The sequence below is a fragment of the Pezoporus wallicus genome, unplaced genomic scaffold (genome assembly GCF_028554395.1).
Source record: "Pezoporus wallicus isolate ANWC-B61680 ecotype Strahan unplaced genomic scaffold, APGP_CSIRO_Pwel_v1 contig_6732, whole genome shotgun sequence".
In the NCBI taxonomy this organism is placed as follows: domain Eukaryota; kingdom Metazoa; phylum Chordata; class Aves; order Psittaciformes; family Psittacidae; genus Pezoporus; species Pezoporus wallicus.
In genome coordinates, this window is record NW_026638638.1 from 2,011,337 (window position 1) to 2,027,311 (window position 15,975).

Sequence of the window (15,975 nt, forward strand, 5' to 3'; positions counted from 1 at the left end):
TATTGCTCAAACTAAAGGAAAAATGTCTTTACTGTCAATAAGTGCATTGTGAGACTCCATTTCTTAATCATTTTTTAATCCATCATTGTATAAAAAATTAGTTTGAACCAGAGCTCATTAAAAGTTTATCTATTTGCTTATAAGCAATTTATAATACTGGAAAATATCAATGGAAGAGATCTTTTCTTATAGGTGTTACACCTGCATGTCATAGTGTCTTCCAGGAGGGAAGCAGGTTCCAGCTTTTCACAGTCTTGCAGACCTTCAGATACCTGCTTTTCCTTCTGCCTTTGGGAAAAACATTTGTTAACTGTCTCTGACTTCCTTAGAAATTCTTTAGGTAAAGAGTAGTTCTCTAATTCTCTGATTTGAATACTGATCTGAATTACAGCTGTACAGCTACAGTCTCTAGAATACTTGCTCTTATATACTACCATATGAAGCGTCTGTGTAGCCTATAGAAATTGTTTGTAAGGAATGCTTTTCTTCTTACAAATGCATTGTATAGCAACTAGTTTGGTTGCTTTAAAAGCTGATTGTTGAAAGGCATCTTAAAGGAAAAGTTTATGTTTAGCTTTAGTTACTAATAATTTCTGTGTTTCTATTCTATTTGGCATGTTGAAAACATTGTGAAAGTGAGGACTGGTCATGGCCTGATTTCTTGTGACACACAATGCGATGAAGGTCATCGTTTCCATTTTTAGATCTGCTTACAGTACATTCTCATTCCTCTGTTGTGACCTTTTTAAATCTATACTTCACCAACAGCCAGTACTTCTTGTTCCTTAGCAGTCTTTTTTTTTTTTTGTTGTTGACTGAATGGCCTATTTCATTATTCTCACATTGCTTATGACTCTTGACTGTTTCCTTTCTTCTTTGAAAGAAATACTACTATTGGCAGCTTTTACTACTTCTGGCAGCTTATACATATTATATCCATTCATACACATGTATGTGCATATATGGGTGAATAAGGATGAGATCATTCTTCAATCCTTTAGTACAGAAGCTTACTTTACTAGAAAAAAATCTGAAATATGTGTGGAAGTACTTGACTGGCATTTGACTTAATCAGTCCTATGACTGCGGGGGTTAATTGTCGTATGATTTTTCTGCCCCCATTTTTAGATGGAGTAAATTTTCTCTTCAAGGATGATTTATCATTCAAGAAATAGAACTTGAAGGATAAAATAACAGAGGTTATTTTACAAACTGAACAATACAGAAGAGTCTTAGTTAGCAAGAGGTATAAAAGTGCACGAAACTCTAGGGTCTGCATTATTTTGTATACATGACCTGTATTACCTTTTGTTCTGTGTAACTGTATACTAGCCTTGTACACCCATTTTTTGCATTAGTACAAACTATGATAAAATTTAGAACAGGAAAATCTTCCTTAGGCCTAATTTTAGTGCTGTGTACTCTGGTAAAATATAGTTAATGCTGATGTTGTACCTAGAATTTATTATGAGCCATATATATTGCTGACTAAAAGACAAATTATAACCTTAACTTCATATCAAGTTTTTAGATGAAAATACCATAAGTTGGTGAGGGCATGTAGGGGCTGGTAGATTAGATACTTGCTACTCAAAACAGCTACAAAATATACCATACAATTATCTTAGTAACATATTTTTTGCTGCTAATATTTGCTTTCCTAGTGACCACAAGGATGTTAATTTGGTCTTAGAAAAATCATAACAAGTACAAGGTAATTTACTGTACAGGGAGGTATTTTACTGTATAATACTGAGGTGTTATGGATATATAGTCACCTGGAATAAGATGAGAATAAAGTTTACTTGAAGGTGATACGAAACATTTCCAATACTGTAGTGTTTAATCTGAGTTAGGCTATTATAGAAAATATGATTAGAATTTGTTTTTTGTTTACTAGCACTGGCTCACAGAACTGGAAATTTTAGCAATGATCTTTGCAGCTGCTGTCCATGATTATGAACATACTGGGACCACAAACAATTTTCATATTCAGACAAGGTAAGTGAAGTGGTCTCTTAAGTATGATATCTGGAGTTTGCTGTTCATTGGTCTGAACCATTTCATGCCTCTTAACTGAAACAGCCAGGAAGTAGCCAGGTCATTCCTGATTTTACAAGTTGTTTCCTTGGCCTTTGTACAGTTAATGGGACTGCTCACATGAACAAACATAGTGTGGAAAAGTAAGGAGTTAGTGTTTGAAATCATTATAGTTTGGAGCTGATAGGTCAGGGTTAAATCCGTAACATACTTATCCCCTGAGATGTGCCCTTCAATAACGAACAAATCTAGATCTGCAGCTGAAATAAAGACATAATTCTTTTCTCCCTCAGCATAGTCTGGCTAAAAATAAACTTCATTTTGTAGTTCCAAATTTATATTACTTTTCTAGTTTTGTCATTCATGTTTTGCTCTGCAAAAGTGGAAAATTAATGTTAGCCTTTGAATTTTTCTTGGGCATACTTGCAAACAGGTATTTGTTTTGTGATGAGGCTCATTCTTCCCTCCTAGTGGAACTTGGTCCTGATGTGGCATGCCAGGGCCATGAATCCAGGCTTCTTTTACCTGAGAAAAGCTGATTAAATGGCTGTCATAGTCATAGCAGACCTTAGAGCTGTTTAAAATAGCCGTAAATAGCTGTGAGGATCAAAGTGTGCTTCATAAATATACGTGATTGGCAAATCACAGATTTTCTCATGATTTTAATGGGATTATGGATGTAAATGTGTTTAGGTAGGTTATGGTTTGTTCCCTCTAAATAAAATTTCCAATCCTGTTTTCCTTTTTTACATTCGTTGGTACCATATCATATATGTGGGTGGTTACACTCAGTATATACAATTGCTCAACAGAACAAGATGTTGAATTTACCTTATTAATATCATAGTAAACTGTGCTGCTAAATCATCACACCTTTCTTCTAGTACATACTTTTCAGCTGACCAAACTGAAATGCTCATGAATAGTTTTATCAGAACGTAAGTGTAGCAGAGAGGGGAGACCCAAGGTTGTTTAGCAAGTAAGATCAGGTCTTGAGGAAACAAATTTGCCAAGAATTAATGATGTTTGAAGTTAACTATGATAAATCCATACTGCTTCAAAATTTGTAAAGATCTGTATGTATTTTTGGTATTGTAGGTTAGACTTTAATTAAGAGGGAAAGGATACTGTTTTTTGTCAAATATAAATGAAACATTGTTATATAAATGTTATATAAATAAAACACTGTGCGTTTAAAACCATGACTTTCCCACAAACAGTACATAGAATGGTATAATATTTTTTTATGCACTTAGAATAGAAACTTTATCAGTATTTGTTACAATAAGAACAAATAAATATAGTTTGATACATGTATTCAATAGTTCTTATAGAGAATACACAGTCCTGCCTTCCCCAAGGCTGTCATCAGGATGCTACTGCAAATTTTGCCTTTATTTTAACACCAGGTCAGATGTTGCAATATTGTACAATGATCGTTCTGTTCTTGAAAATCATCATGTAAGTGCTGCTTATAGACTCATGCAAGAAGAAGAGATGAACATCCTGACAAATTTAACCAAAGATGACTGGAGGTAAGATCTACTGTGACATTCAGACTTAATTCCAGTATTTAAACATAATAAAAAGAAACAGGCCTTCCCTGTGGAGTCTGGTATAGGAGCTCAGATTACAGGAAGAAACTTTGGCACTGGAAAGTGTAATGGATATTTAGAGCTTAGGAAAGACACTGTGGTGTAAAAAAGTACTGTTTTGGAGGTACTGTATTAAGTCCAAGTGAGGTTGTGCATTTATGAGGAACAATTTGCATGGACAGTGTCAGGTGAGATATCCCTTCAGGAAAATCACTGTCTTCCCCTTCTTGAGCTAGGTTACTGCTGTCTAACAGTGGTTTAAAACCTCAGTGCAGAGTCACTCTGCTGCCAGCTTGAGCACGAATGCCTCTGGGATTTCTCCTGCGTAACAGCACAGCAGTCACATCATGCTTAAGCATTAAAAACTATTAATTGGAGAGTAAAATATAATGAATTAAAGGCCCAGGAGAAATATGTTTTTTTTTTTCTTCTCCTTCTTAGTTGTAGTGTGACTCCTGAATAAAATTTGACCAGCTGAAAGTATCGGGATCATAATTGATATGTCACAAATACCAAGACCTGTAAGACCAAAACGAACAAATGTTAGAGATAAGACTTTCTCCATTATTAAAAAGTACATCTTATCTTTGTATATTTTTAATGACTCCATGTAACACTTAAAATATATCTTCTCTGTGTTATTGTAAACACAGGTATTATTCAGAGATCCTAAAAATAAATAAGTGGCCTGTAAATTCAGAGAGGGATGTTCGACTTCCAGGAAAGTCTCCTACTGTGAATGATGCCACCATGAATAATAAAGCTATTTATATATATATATAAGTACATATTTAAATATATATTTTATATATGAATCATAGAACCATAGAATAGTTAGGGTTGGAAAGGACCTTAAGATCATCAAGTTCCAACCCACCTGCCATGAGCAGGGACACCTCCCACTAAACCATGCCACGCAAGGCTCTGTCCAACCTGGTCTTGACCACTGATTTATTTATAGTTTCACAAAACTATACTATTATGAAGGAATATGTGAATGTGACAACAGATTTTGGTGGTGTGTGTATTTGCAGATGAACTGTTACATATGCTAGATTTATGTGATTTTACTTATGTACATGATCAGAACCCCCCTAAATAAAGTCTATTGGTGTGTGACAGCCCTTTTGGTTTTCAATTTATTTATTTTTTTTTCTGTAGCTACTCCAAAACACTTAAAATATTTTTATTTTTTTTATTGAATACAAAGTGAGAGGGTCCAGTTATGGACCCTTTGCTCAATTTTTCTTGCATTTTTCTCCATGGTTTTTGAACTGGTGATAAACTACCGCATGCTTTCAGAAGCTGCTCAATCATATACAGTGTGTTTGTGCTTGCTTTTCAGTCTCCTCTCACTGTAATCCAATTAGGATTTCCTCCAGCATCTTATTTTAGCTTGCAATTATTTTTTTTTGTAGAGTGGCTGCATAGATGCAGTCCACTGTTATATGCAGCCAGTTTGAGGTTGGTATATTTGGCAATCAGAGAAAGTAATTTATTGTCTCTTGTTGGGGCTATTCAGTAAAATTTAGAAGAGATGTATGAACTGACAAATAAGATCAAGCAACTAAATTAGGACACTCAGTTCCATATTTTGTCTCTTAGCTAGGCAATTGCACAGTTCCATATTTTGTCTCTTAGCTAGGCAATTGCAGTCTGTACTTTCAAACAAACCAGTAAATTCCAAAGTGCCTGTCTGAGAACCTGCATAACCTGTTGAAGTTTGAGACTTTAATTTAGAGGGTTGGTTGTGGAAATGATGGTTTTCTGGTATTTGTTTTTAATATCCAAAAATCCCTGTTACCCTGTAATCAGACACAGTTGTTAATTGGTGCAGTGACAGATCTGTTAGCCACTTAAAAGAAGCTCTTCAATTTTCTAATTATTACTACAGCTAACTTTTGGGTCTATACTGAAAATCATGCTGTTAAACTAACAGTTTTGAAGTTTGCACTAAATCAAATTGGCAGTAAATGGAAATGATAATGCATTCAACTTTTTAATGTACTTCCTGGCACTGATTAATTTCTTGACTACTGTCAGATCTGTTTTCTTGAGTTGCAGCAATTTCTTTTTCTAAAAATTTAACACCACTACCTATTTAAACTGTGGTTCTGCTAATTATTTCAGCAAGATGAAGCAAAATGACTGAGAACGGCTTTATAGTATTACATTTTCTTTTCTACATGTTAACGTTAAGAAGATAAATGCACTAATAAACTGTCAGCTTCAGTTAAGCTTATAACGTAGGGTTTGGGTCTGAGGAGGAAAGTACTGCCAACATTCTGATGATGAGGTCCTTTGTGGATAATGCATATGACATTCATAGTCAGTTCTCACTCTTTTTCTCAACTCTGAAAATATATTCCAGTTTTTCATATTGTCTTGTCTCCCTCACATAGTGCCCCTAAATAACTAAAGGGGAATCCGTTTTGTTCCCCTTTCTCCTTTGATTTACCAGGTTTCTGGTGTTCTAGCAGCCTATGTGTTACATCAACAGATGGTCAGATGGTATTATCGCCTCAAATCATTCCAGTCATATGTCAGACTGATTATTGATATATGATATATTGCCTGATGATATTAAAACAGACTCATAAACATGCTTTATATACAGTGCGTAATGAACAGCTTTTCTTTCACAAATTCCCTTGGGATTCTTCTGTTTGAGGAAAGCAGGATCACAACAACTTGCAAGATGAACCTTAAGTCTTCAGTTCTCAACTTGCTTTTGCTCATCTGATCCTGTTCCTGCATTTTTTTTCCACATTAATTTCCAACAGACTAAATGTCTTTGACATTGACAAATCCAGGTAAAGCTAGTTTCTGTTTATTGCTTACCTGCTTTTCCAGGAAATTCAAGAGCCACTCCTTGTCTCTTGTTTATTACAGCATTATTCATGTAATTTTTTCACATCATCTTGTATCTATTTTTTTATATTATGTATTTTTTTATATCCATATCCTATCCATAGGACAGATGGATATAGGAGGGTTAAGAAAGGATAATAGTACAGGGTATGACTGTTTACTTATGAAAAAAGGAGATTGAATACTCAAAAACGGTTAGCTTCCAACTGTGGGCCCCCTAAAACCACTATACACTGTATGTGTATACAGTTACAGTTACCACATCCCATCATAGAACTAAAGATGACAAGACCTGTATATCTCTTTGCTGCAGTAGCATAAGCAGTGCTAACTATATTATCTCAATGCATATAGCTGCGTACTGCTTAATGAAATGAGCAGAGATTTCTGTCCAGGAGTTACCTATGAGACCAGCTGAGGTCTCCTTCAATATCAAATCTGAGATGGTCTTTTTTTCCCTTGGAAACAATTTGGGAATGGTTTAAGTCCAAGAGTAATCTTCTATGAAATGGTAGTAGACTGAGCATTCGTAGCTCTAGTAAAGCTACAAATATAACATTTCCCTGTCAGTTCTCAATTTTCCATCACTCTGTTGATGATGGATGGGAGTGCTGACAGGAAAAAACTGCAGACTGTAGGTGGGGAGCCTCTCCTTACCTCTTAAGCAGCCTTTTTTATTGGCCTGAACTCTTCAGAAGTGTGTGAGGAGAACAGTGTTACATTATTTGATCCTTATTCAGGTGATGGAGGTAAGAATTAGAGTTTGTCTGCTGCTGCAACACTATGAATAAACTGAAAGCAGTGTGTAGCTTCTCTGTGTGTCTTGTGAACTTATTTCTCATTACTCTTAAAAGTTCAGACATGGAAAGTTCCTAGGAAAATCTCCCATAGAATGGGGAAGTGATAGTTATTTCAGTCTTAACAAACAACGAGGTTTAGCAGTGCAGAGGTCTCAGTGTCCATGCAGTCTTAGCTGTTTGTTCCCTTTTTTTTTTTGCTTTTTTTTCTTTATTAAATGGGTTTGCTGTGTTTGAACGGTACAGTTTCAAAGCACTGTGGAGGAGGAACAGTTGGGATGCAGATTAATTAGTATCTTATTATGAGGTCAGATAAGGTAAGGCATTTTCTAAACACAGGTTGCTATGGCTGCATATTATTGAGTAGAAATGAGAGGATTGAGTCTTTACCCAGTTATATCAAAGCAAATCAGGGCTAAATACACAGAAATCAATGAGGAGTACCAGGTCAACAACAGTCTTAATAGTTTTTAAAATAAACGATTCTAACAGCCCTGAAGAAAACTGCAATTTACCTCTTTAAAACAGTCCTTTCAAGAAACATATTTGTTAGGTAAATTCAAGACATGAAACAATCTGAAAGGTCAGTGAGAATGACCAAAGCAGGATTCTAATGTTATAAGTGATACTTGGACATTCTTAAGGTTGGGATTGTGCTCATGAAGGTATATGCTACATAATAAAAGACTTAATGTGATGAATTGTCCACAGGATACATGTAAGCAACACTTGCTCATAAATCCTCCTAGGCCATGTATAAAAACATGTAAATAAAGACCCAGCAGACTCCGACATGGTCTATATACAGCCCTCCTACATTAAGGGAAGAATTCCCAGATCAGGAATTACTGTTGACAAAAGTCAATGTACATTCATACGCTATCAGAATTAATGCACTTTCTTACATGATTCATGTTTTACTATTTCATATTCATTTAATAGAAAGCTGATGGGCAAGCCAGCATCTCTGATCACAATACCAAGATATAGATAAATTATAAATCCCAAGATTGTTTTGATTTATGAAATAAGCATAAGGTATTTTTGACATGAAGGGTAGTTTGTCATAATGTTCATGTATTGGTGTATTGGTGTATTGTTGATAAGGGTTTCAGGTGTCATACCTCTTGTTCTTCTGAGTTTTCCATAGCCTTCTTCACAGGTTTAGCATTATGCCTGCTCTGCACTAATATAAGGGCAGTAATAAAAGACACAAATATACCCTCTTGTATGGTGGTAAAACCAACTGGTTTTTTGAATATTGCTGGAAAAATAAGGAAAGACTTATAATGGATGACAGACCTGCATGTGATTTTAGTTTATACACTAGAAAAGAGGAATTACAAAACAGCGTGACTCTGAAATAATTAATGCAAAGTGCATTTTCTGAAGTACATTGGTTTTGCAGAATTGTTTTAGGATACAACGTTTAAGTTGTTAATGATTTATTTAAATGTTTTTTAAAATGTAATAAACCCTGTGATGTTGTTAAAAAAAGTTATAAATTAACAAGTACTGCTTACACAAATGTACCGTACATAGAATAAATTAAATGTAATCGGTCATTTTGCTTTTAATTATTCATAGGGAATTGCGTAGCTTGGTCATTGAGATGGTCTTGTCTACAGATATGTCAGGTCATTTTCAACAAATTAAGACGATGCGACATACTCTCCAGCAGACAGAGGGGTAGGTTATTTTCCATTCTGTTCCTTATCTATAGTTTTTCAATGAGCTCATGTACAAGAGAAGAATTTAAATAGTTGCTTTTGTTTTGAGATAATTGGAGCATGTCCTTGAATTGACAGGGTAGACAAAGCCAAAGCCATGTCTTTGATTCTACATGCAGCAGACATAAGCCATCCAGCAAAATCCTGGGAACTGCACTACCGGTGGACCATGGCCCTGATGGAAGAATTTTTTCGACAGGTGCCATTTTTAAAATCCTTTAATAAGTCTAGTTCAAGAAGCAATGGTTACACAAGTAAATCTTTTTGTAAGTCTACCAGCAAGAATGCTGTTGGTTGTGATTGACAAGCATAGTCGGTAGTATATATTCTATACTCTTCACACATGCCACTGACATTAATTCAATTGATATGTGCATGAATAAGATTAAATTGTTACGGTTCTGTATCTATTTCAGCTGATACCAGGATTCTGAGTTGTAGCAGGGTTTTTTTCTTTCAGTTATAATATAACTTGTCAAGCTGTTTTCATTCTGTAGAGAGAGATTTATATATGCTTTGAGTTAAAAAAGAAGCACTAGCAGGGTATGATGAGGGGCTTGAAAATAGGAAGAATTCATTTTCAGCAAAGAAGGAAAAAAGTTGTCTCCATTTCATATTTCGGAAAGCCCTCCTATTTCTTTTCCTTGACAGTACTTGCCCATGCATATGCCACATAGATCTGAAGATTTTGCTTTCATAACAGCCTAATCGAAAGCCAGAGCGTAGACAGCATCATCCTGTTAATATTGTGCCCATACATCCTAAAACAAAAAAGAAGACACACCTTTGTGAAAGTCTTAATTTCTGTGAGATACTGAATTCAAAGAGAAAGCCCAGTAGGTGTTGGTGTCACTGTTGCCATTTTTTTACTCACCTCAGCAGGTGAAAGAACCCACATCTCTCCAAAGCAATACTCTCCCAGTAATGAATATTTGTGCCCATGCACATTTTGAACATAACAGTTACTGAATATAATTAATAATCCAAATCCAGTTTAAGTGTTACCCAGTTTCTACAGTTAAAAATGGTTTAAAAATTGGTCAATACAGATAACGGAACAGTGTATGTCTTGCTCAGGTTCATTGTATTTTGCTTTATGCTACCATTTTCAAATCAGATAGGAAAAAGGTGTCAGAAAATAAAAAAGTCAGTACGTCAGTATAAGGTTATTAGGCCCATCTGCCTGAGAAGGTTCTTGCTTGGTTCTTAGAGGTCCTTTATAAGAATTCTCAGCAGGGAGCATCAGGACAGCCTTGACTCTGGGCTTTGCACAGTGCCTTAGTGTAAATAATGAATGGACTGAGTTTTGTGGAAACACTGAGTAGAGTCATGAGTTTGTGTTTGCTTCTGTAGATGGAAATTCTGAGGATTTTGTACTTGAGAAGAAAAAGGAGGAGCAGATTACCACAGATATATATTACTTGAAAAGGTCAGGAATGACCAACTGTAAAAACATTTTAGACACAGAGAGACAGACTAGACAGCCCATGGGACAGTGAGGCAATGCGTCCAGTCTAGTGGATATAGCACTAGCAGTAAACAGTATCACACTGGTCATTGAGTGCATAGGATCAGCTAATGTTTTAGTTATTTCTTTATCCTTTCATTAGAAGTAACTGGATCCCAAATAAGCTGTGCAAACACTTGAGAAGGCATTTAACAATAGAATCAAATCACCATGTATGTATGTCTGCAGCTTAGCAATATGAAAGTCTTTCAGGCTGTAGAGGAGTGTGCAAGGAACTGAATCCCTCTTTATACATACTACTAAGAACAGTGTGTGTGGAGTAGTTCCAGCAAATGTAAAGTGCGATCAAGTAACAGTACATATATAAATGCACTGAGCAGTGCAGACACAGTAGGTCTCCTGCTTCCTGTATGTACTGGCTTGATTGTGCATCCTCTGGTCTGCTGATATAAGTGCATGGTGAAAAATCTCTGGGATTTCCAAATCTGTTTCAACCAAGATGAAGTACTCCAAATATATACAAAATCATAGAATCATAGAATAATTAGGGTTGGAAAGGACCTTAAGATCATCTAGTTCCAACCCCTCTGCCATGGGCAGGGACACCTCACATTAATTCCTCTTCTTTTCTTAAAAGATAGTAATTCAACTACTTCTACTGCTTTACAGGGAAAAGCATCAGAGTCTGAAACTGATGATGCGAAACCATTGCTTTAACAGGCAGCTTTCAAAGTAGTGTGCACCAACAAAAATGAACATTCACCTAGACAAAAAAACTTCAGGTAACAGTTGAAGCTAACAGTTAAAATGTGACAGTTGAAAAAAGCCAAACAATGCATTACGCTTAAAAGACACAACTACAGAAAGTGTGTTATAATGCCAAAAAAAAAAAAAAAAAAAGAGCTACTTGTTTAAAATAAAAATACACCCACCCATCTTGAAACCTTAAAATAAAGAAATACATAGTTCAGGACACTCAAAGAAGTATCTCAGCTCCTTTAACATTCTGCTGTCAGTGTGAATAGCTCCAAAAGCACAAAAAGAGAATTTGTCAAGATTGTTCAGCGCCTGGGAAAGTGTTTTTTTTTTTTTTACTTACTGATTTTTATCTTTATTTTAAACTCATGAAATTCTCAGGATCAATTTAAATATTGGTGCTCTGTCCGTTATTACAATTACTATAGACTTAGACTTATATGACATTTAAGTATTAATCATGTATTATATTAATTGCAAAGTAATTAATGATTGGGATAAAGAGTTGCTTGAAAACAGAAAAAAAAATCAAACTGATTCTTATGTTAAATTTTCTCTTTTTAAATACCTAGTTAAGGGAAGATCAGACAATTAATATTGCTTTAGAAATCCTGTATGTAACAATGGCTGAAATCATTAGAACTACCCCAGTTTATATTATATCACAGTCTGGCTCCTACATTTACATGGAGATGCCACTAGCACTGCTCCTAGTAGTAAGTATTCATGTGTTCATCTACACTCTGAAATCAAAGTATCAACACTTATGTGTAAAATTTAAAGGCCATAATGATAAAACTCTCCATTTCCACGTGAAACACAATCTGTGAGCTACATCTGTGCTTGTGGCTGAAGTGCATTTATTGGTATTACAGTTTTAAACTTTCCCCAAGTCTAGTTCAATGACACATGACAAAAAGGCTAAGGAATGTTGATACTGCCCCCTTCATGAATCAGCTTCTCATGAGATCTTTGGGAAAATGGTATATTCATGTACTGCTCCCCACTGAACAGTCATGTCTCCATGTCTGATGTAATATGGTGATTCATTTTACTTGAAAGACTAAGTTTTCCTATATCTGTAATGTCAGTGCTTCTGGGGACTAGGCTTCTCCAGCAACATAAATTATAGCTTCCTTTGAATGATGCCTCTTCAGGTTTTTTATAGAATCATAGAATAGTTTGGGTTGGAAGGAACTTCAAAGGTCAACTAGTCCAGCCCACCTGCAATCAGCAGCATTTGAGCCACTAGACTTTCTTTTTGAACTTTAGCAAGTCAGTTGCTGACTTGCATGTCTAACATACTGAAAATGGAGATAACACCCCCTCGTCTGTTATGACAAAACCTTCTTTTAATGTGTTAGGTGTGAAATATTCTCAGAAGTAGGTTGTACAAATCATCGTTGTAATGAAATTGAGCTTGTTCTTTTCTATGGCTTCAGCAGAAGCCATATGCCCATATGCCTGCTAGTGAGAATGAGTTCTAGTCAGGTTCATGCCCTTGTCCCATGTAAATCCATTGAAGTATGTGGTAAACCAACGTGACAGAAGGAAACATTTAGCATTTGGCCTACAGTTGCAAACATGTCTAAATCTCTCCAATCCCATTACATCTGGGGTCAGCAGCACTAACCTGTGAATACTGAAGGACTTCATATATGTTAAATCTCATCAGTAGGTGCCTTGTTCTGGAGGAGAACTTGCTTGCAATAAGTTCCTTTAGATAAAAGTTGCTGAATATAAGTTAGAGTTTGACTTTAACTTTTCCTGAAAATTTAAAGATAAAACATGAGGTTTGTGGCTTGCTTTTATTTAGGAATATAAGCGAACAAAGTAATCTGTTGAATAAATACTGGAATGTTCAGATTCCTTTGTCTCTCTGTCCCTCTGTCAAGTATGTGGTTGTAATATTAAATATTGTTGTTTGCAGGGAGACAAGGAGGCTGCTTTAGGTCTTCAATTTTCCCCGCTCTGTGACCGCAAGTCTACTTTGGTTGCTCAGTCCCAAATAGGTAATAACATGTCGTGTTTTTCTTTTTCTTGTTTGTGTAGGAGCATATAAAATCCTGTGGGCATTTCCTATACATCTGTGAATTGCAGATGTTCCAAATACCGTTACATAGAGGTATATCTTTGAAACTGTTTACCAAACTCATATGCTTTTACAGCAGAAATGTGCTGGTTTCAAAAGAACATGAAGTAATTTCAGCATGTGTGATGCCAAAGAAGGGTAAGAGAGGGATTAACCAAAGTACCGGATGTGAACCCAACATTTACTGTACACAATTTAGGGTTTGGTAGATCATGTCCTCAGAGAGTTTGACTCTTGCTCAAGAACTCACAGGTCTTTCTCTTCTCTTCTATAATCTGAAAGCTGGGTACTATTTTGTAGATGAATCTCAACTTAAAGCTAATTAATACATTAGATATCTGGACTGCAGTTAAGATTGTCAGTGTGGCAGGGTCAAGCCTTCTTGGACTGACAAGAACCACTGCATTCTGTTACTGTCAGTCCTAATTGCATTTTGGTCAAGAGTGGCCAAACTTCAGCTTCCCGTTTTCAGAAATGTGGTTCTTGGTTCTATCTCCTTTTCCATCAGCAATAATAAGAAAATAAAACTGGTAAAGATCATAAGGGCTCGTTACAAGGACCTACCCTAGAAGCATACTGGGTAAGGCAGTAGGTCCTACCAACAGCTGTACTTTTTACATGAGTGAACAGAGTATTTAGGAAGGTATTCTATAGGTGACAGTCTTACCCTTGAATTGAAGCATGTCATCGTGTCTGATCTTGTCACTCAAAATATCCTTTATTCCATTTCACTGGGACTTGAAAGGCAATGTGCTTGAGCCTCATATCATACCTATAGCGGGAGGGAAGCTGGATCCAAGGCTGACGCACTGTTGCTCACCTTTGTGCTATGTTGTATGGTTAGAGTATGAAGACATCTGGAAATCCATCGCTAGCTCGTGTTTTAGCTTTGCTTTTTTTTTTTTTTTTCTGTTAAGTGCTCAGCAGAGAATAATGCTTCATTCTCTCACTGTGTCATTCCATACCTTGATGAGCACTTTAAAATGTAAAAGACATTGTTCGGAGCTGACATCTCAGAACTGTGGGATGAACGCTGTCTTCTAAGGATATTACTTGTTCTCTTCACTGATTTGACAGAACACTCCTACACACTGTGAAATAACACTTTACCTCCACAGAATAACAAACAGCAATTTGAAATATTAACTCCTTGGCAAGAAGCTCCGAATAGCAAAAGAGACAGTATGACTTCTAGCCCCCTGACTCAATGGTAGATTCCCTTCTATTCATTCCAAATGGTAGGTGTGTTCTGCAGTGCATAAAATTTACAAGAAAAAGGAATCAAAAGCTGTAATTATTAATATCTAGTTACATTTATACAGCTTCAAGTGCTTTGTTTTTACTTGTGCTTTTTTTCTTCAAGATTATACTGCTGGTATCTAGTATATTGAATCAGGACTACAGTCAGAAAATCAGCTTGATATCAAGGGTTTTTTTAGACTTGAGAGCTGTGGAAATGTAAAATCTGTTTTTCTCTCTTTATCTTCTTAGGTTTCATTGATTTCATAGTAGAACCAACATTTTCTCTTCTTACGGACTCAATGGAGAAAATTGTTATGCCTCTTATAGAGGAAGCATCAAAATCTGAAAGTCCTGCACTTGGGGCACCCAGGTATGACTGCTCTGCTTAATTACTGAATTAGCATAAATTAACATAATAATGTCATTCTCAGAATTATTGCAATTATTTTAGCAGTTGGAAAAGTAACTTAAATAGCTGTACGGTATTGCCACCATGTGGTTTCATGTTGTATTTGCAGTATGCTATTACTCCATTGACTGTGGACAGTTGTGCATATATAAAAGCAAAAGCACAATAATGAGCAGAATACACGTGTAAAATATAAAGCTGATTTTCTACAGCATATCTAATAACAATTTTTTTCCTTTCACTATAAGCTTTGCAGTAAATTATTGGAGTTCCTGGTTCTCTTATCTTGATCCATTTTCAGTATCATTTTAATTGACAGTACCAAAAGTCACTCTTTCTCAGGGACATTTGGAAGTGGAGGTGGTGAAGGTGGTTTCAGGGTATTTTTTTCCTGTTTCTTACGATGCTGTAGGTCACTTTTCTTCTTCACCTTTCCATACTAGTATTATTTGATATATACCCTTGAGACAAAATGGATTCCACTTATAGTCCACTTGAGAGATCTAAATACAGTATAAGTGAGATGTCGCAGGGGGTGGGGTTGCCCATCAAGCTGTTAATTTTTGCATCATTATAGAAGTTATCTGTAAAACAAACTTGCTGTGACAGACACTGTTATCTGAGTGACTCCATATTGAAAGCATTGTTCAGTAATCAGATGCTGCTCTTACAAATAGTGCCTTTTACCACATTTTTTTCATTTTAAAACTGTAATTCGAGCTTTCAGAGACTACTCATATGACAACTGCTCAGGGCAGTTTTACACTTGCTGTGCATTAGTTAGAATTTAACTGTAAAATGATGAACCTAACTTTTCTGATCATGAGTTTACATGCATTTTGGTTACTAGAAGTAAGTAGAAGTTACTAGAAATAGGTATTTATGACAGGGTTCTTAGTGGTTTGGAGGACAGTGCTAAGCTAAGGCTTTGCTAACAAATTTGTTTACCTACTCTCTTCTTCACAAATTAGTTAT

The 15,975-nt window shown here is 35.8% G+C and overlaps 1 protein-coding gene across 6 annotated transcripts in view; it reads left to right on the top strand.

The window, feature by feature from the left end:
• Nucleotides 1-15,975, top strand: part of PDE1A (phosphodiesterase 1A) — a 157,127-nt gene that overhangs the window by 113,943 nt on the left and 27,209 nt on the right. For all 6 annotated transcript variants that reach the window (XM_057411770.1, XM_057411775.1, XM_057411773.1 and 3 more), the window contains 6 exons: nt 1,901-2,001; nt 3,450-3,575; nt 8,891-8,992; nt 9,112-9,232; nt 13,188-13,269; nt 14,841-14,961. In XM_057411770.1, coding sequence (XP_057267753.1) covers nt 1,901-2,001; nt 3,450-3,575; nt 8,891-8,992; nt 9,112-9,232; nt 13,188-13,269; nt 14,841-14,961 — 653 coding nt within the window. The remainder of the gene's footprint in view (nt 1-1,900; nt 2,002-3,449; nt 3,576-8,890; nt 8,993-9,111; nt 9,233-13,187; nt 13,270-14,840; nt 14,962-15,975) is intronic.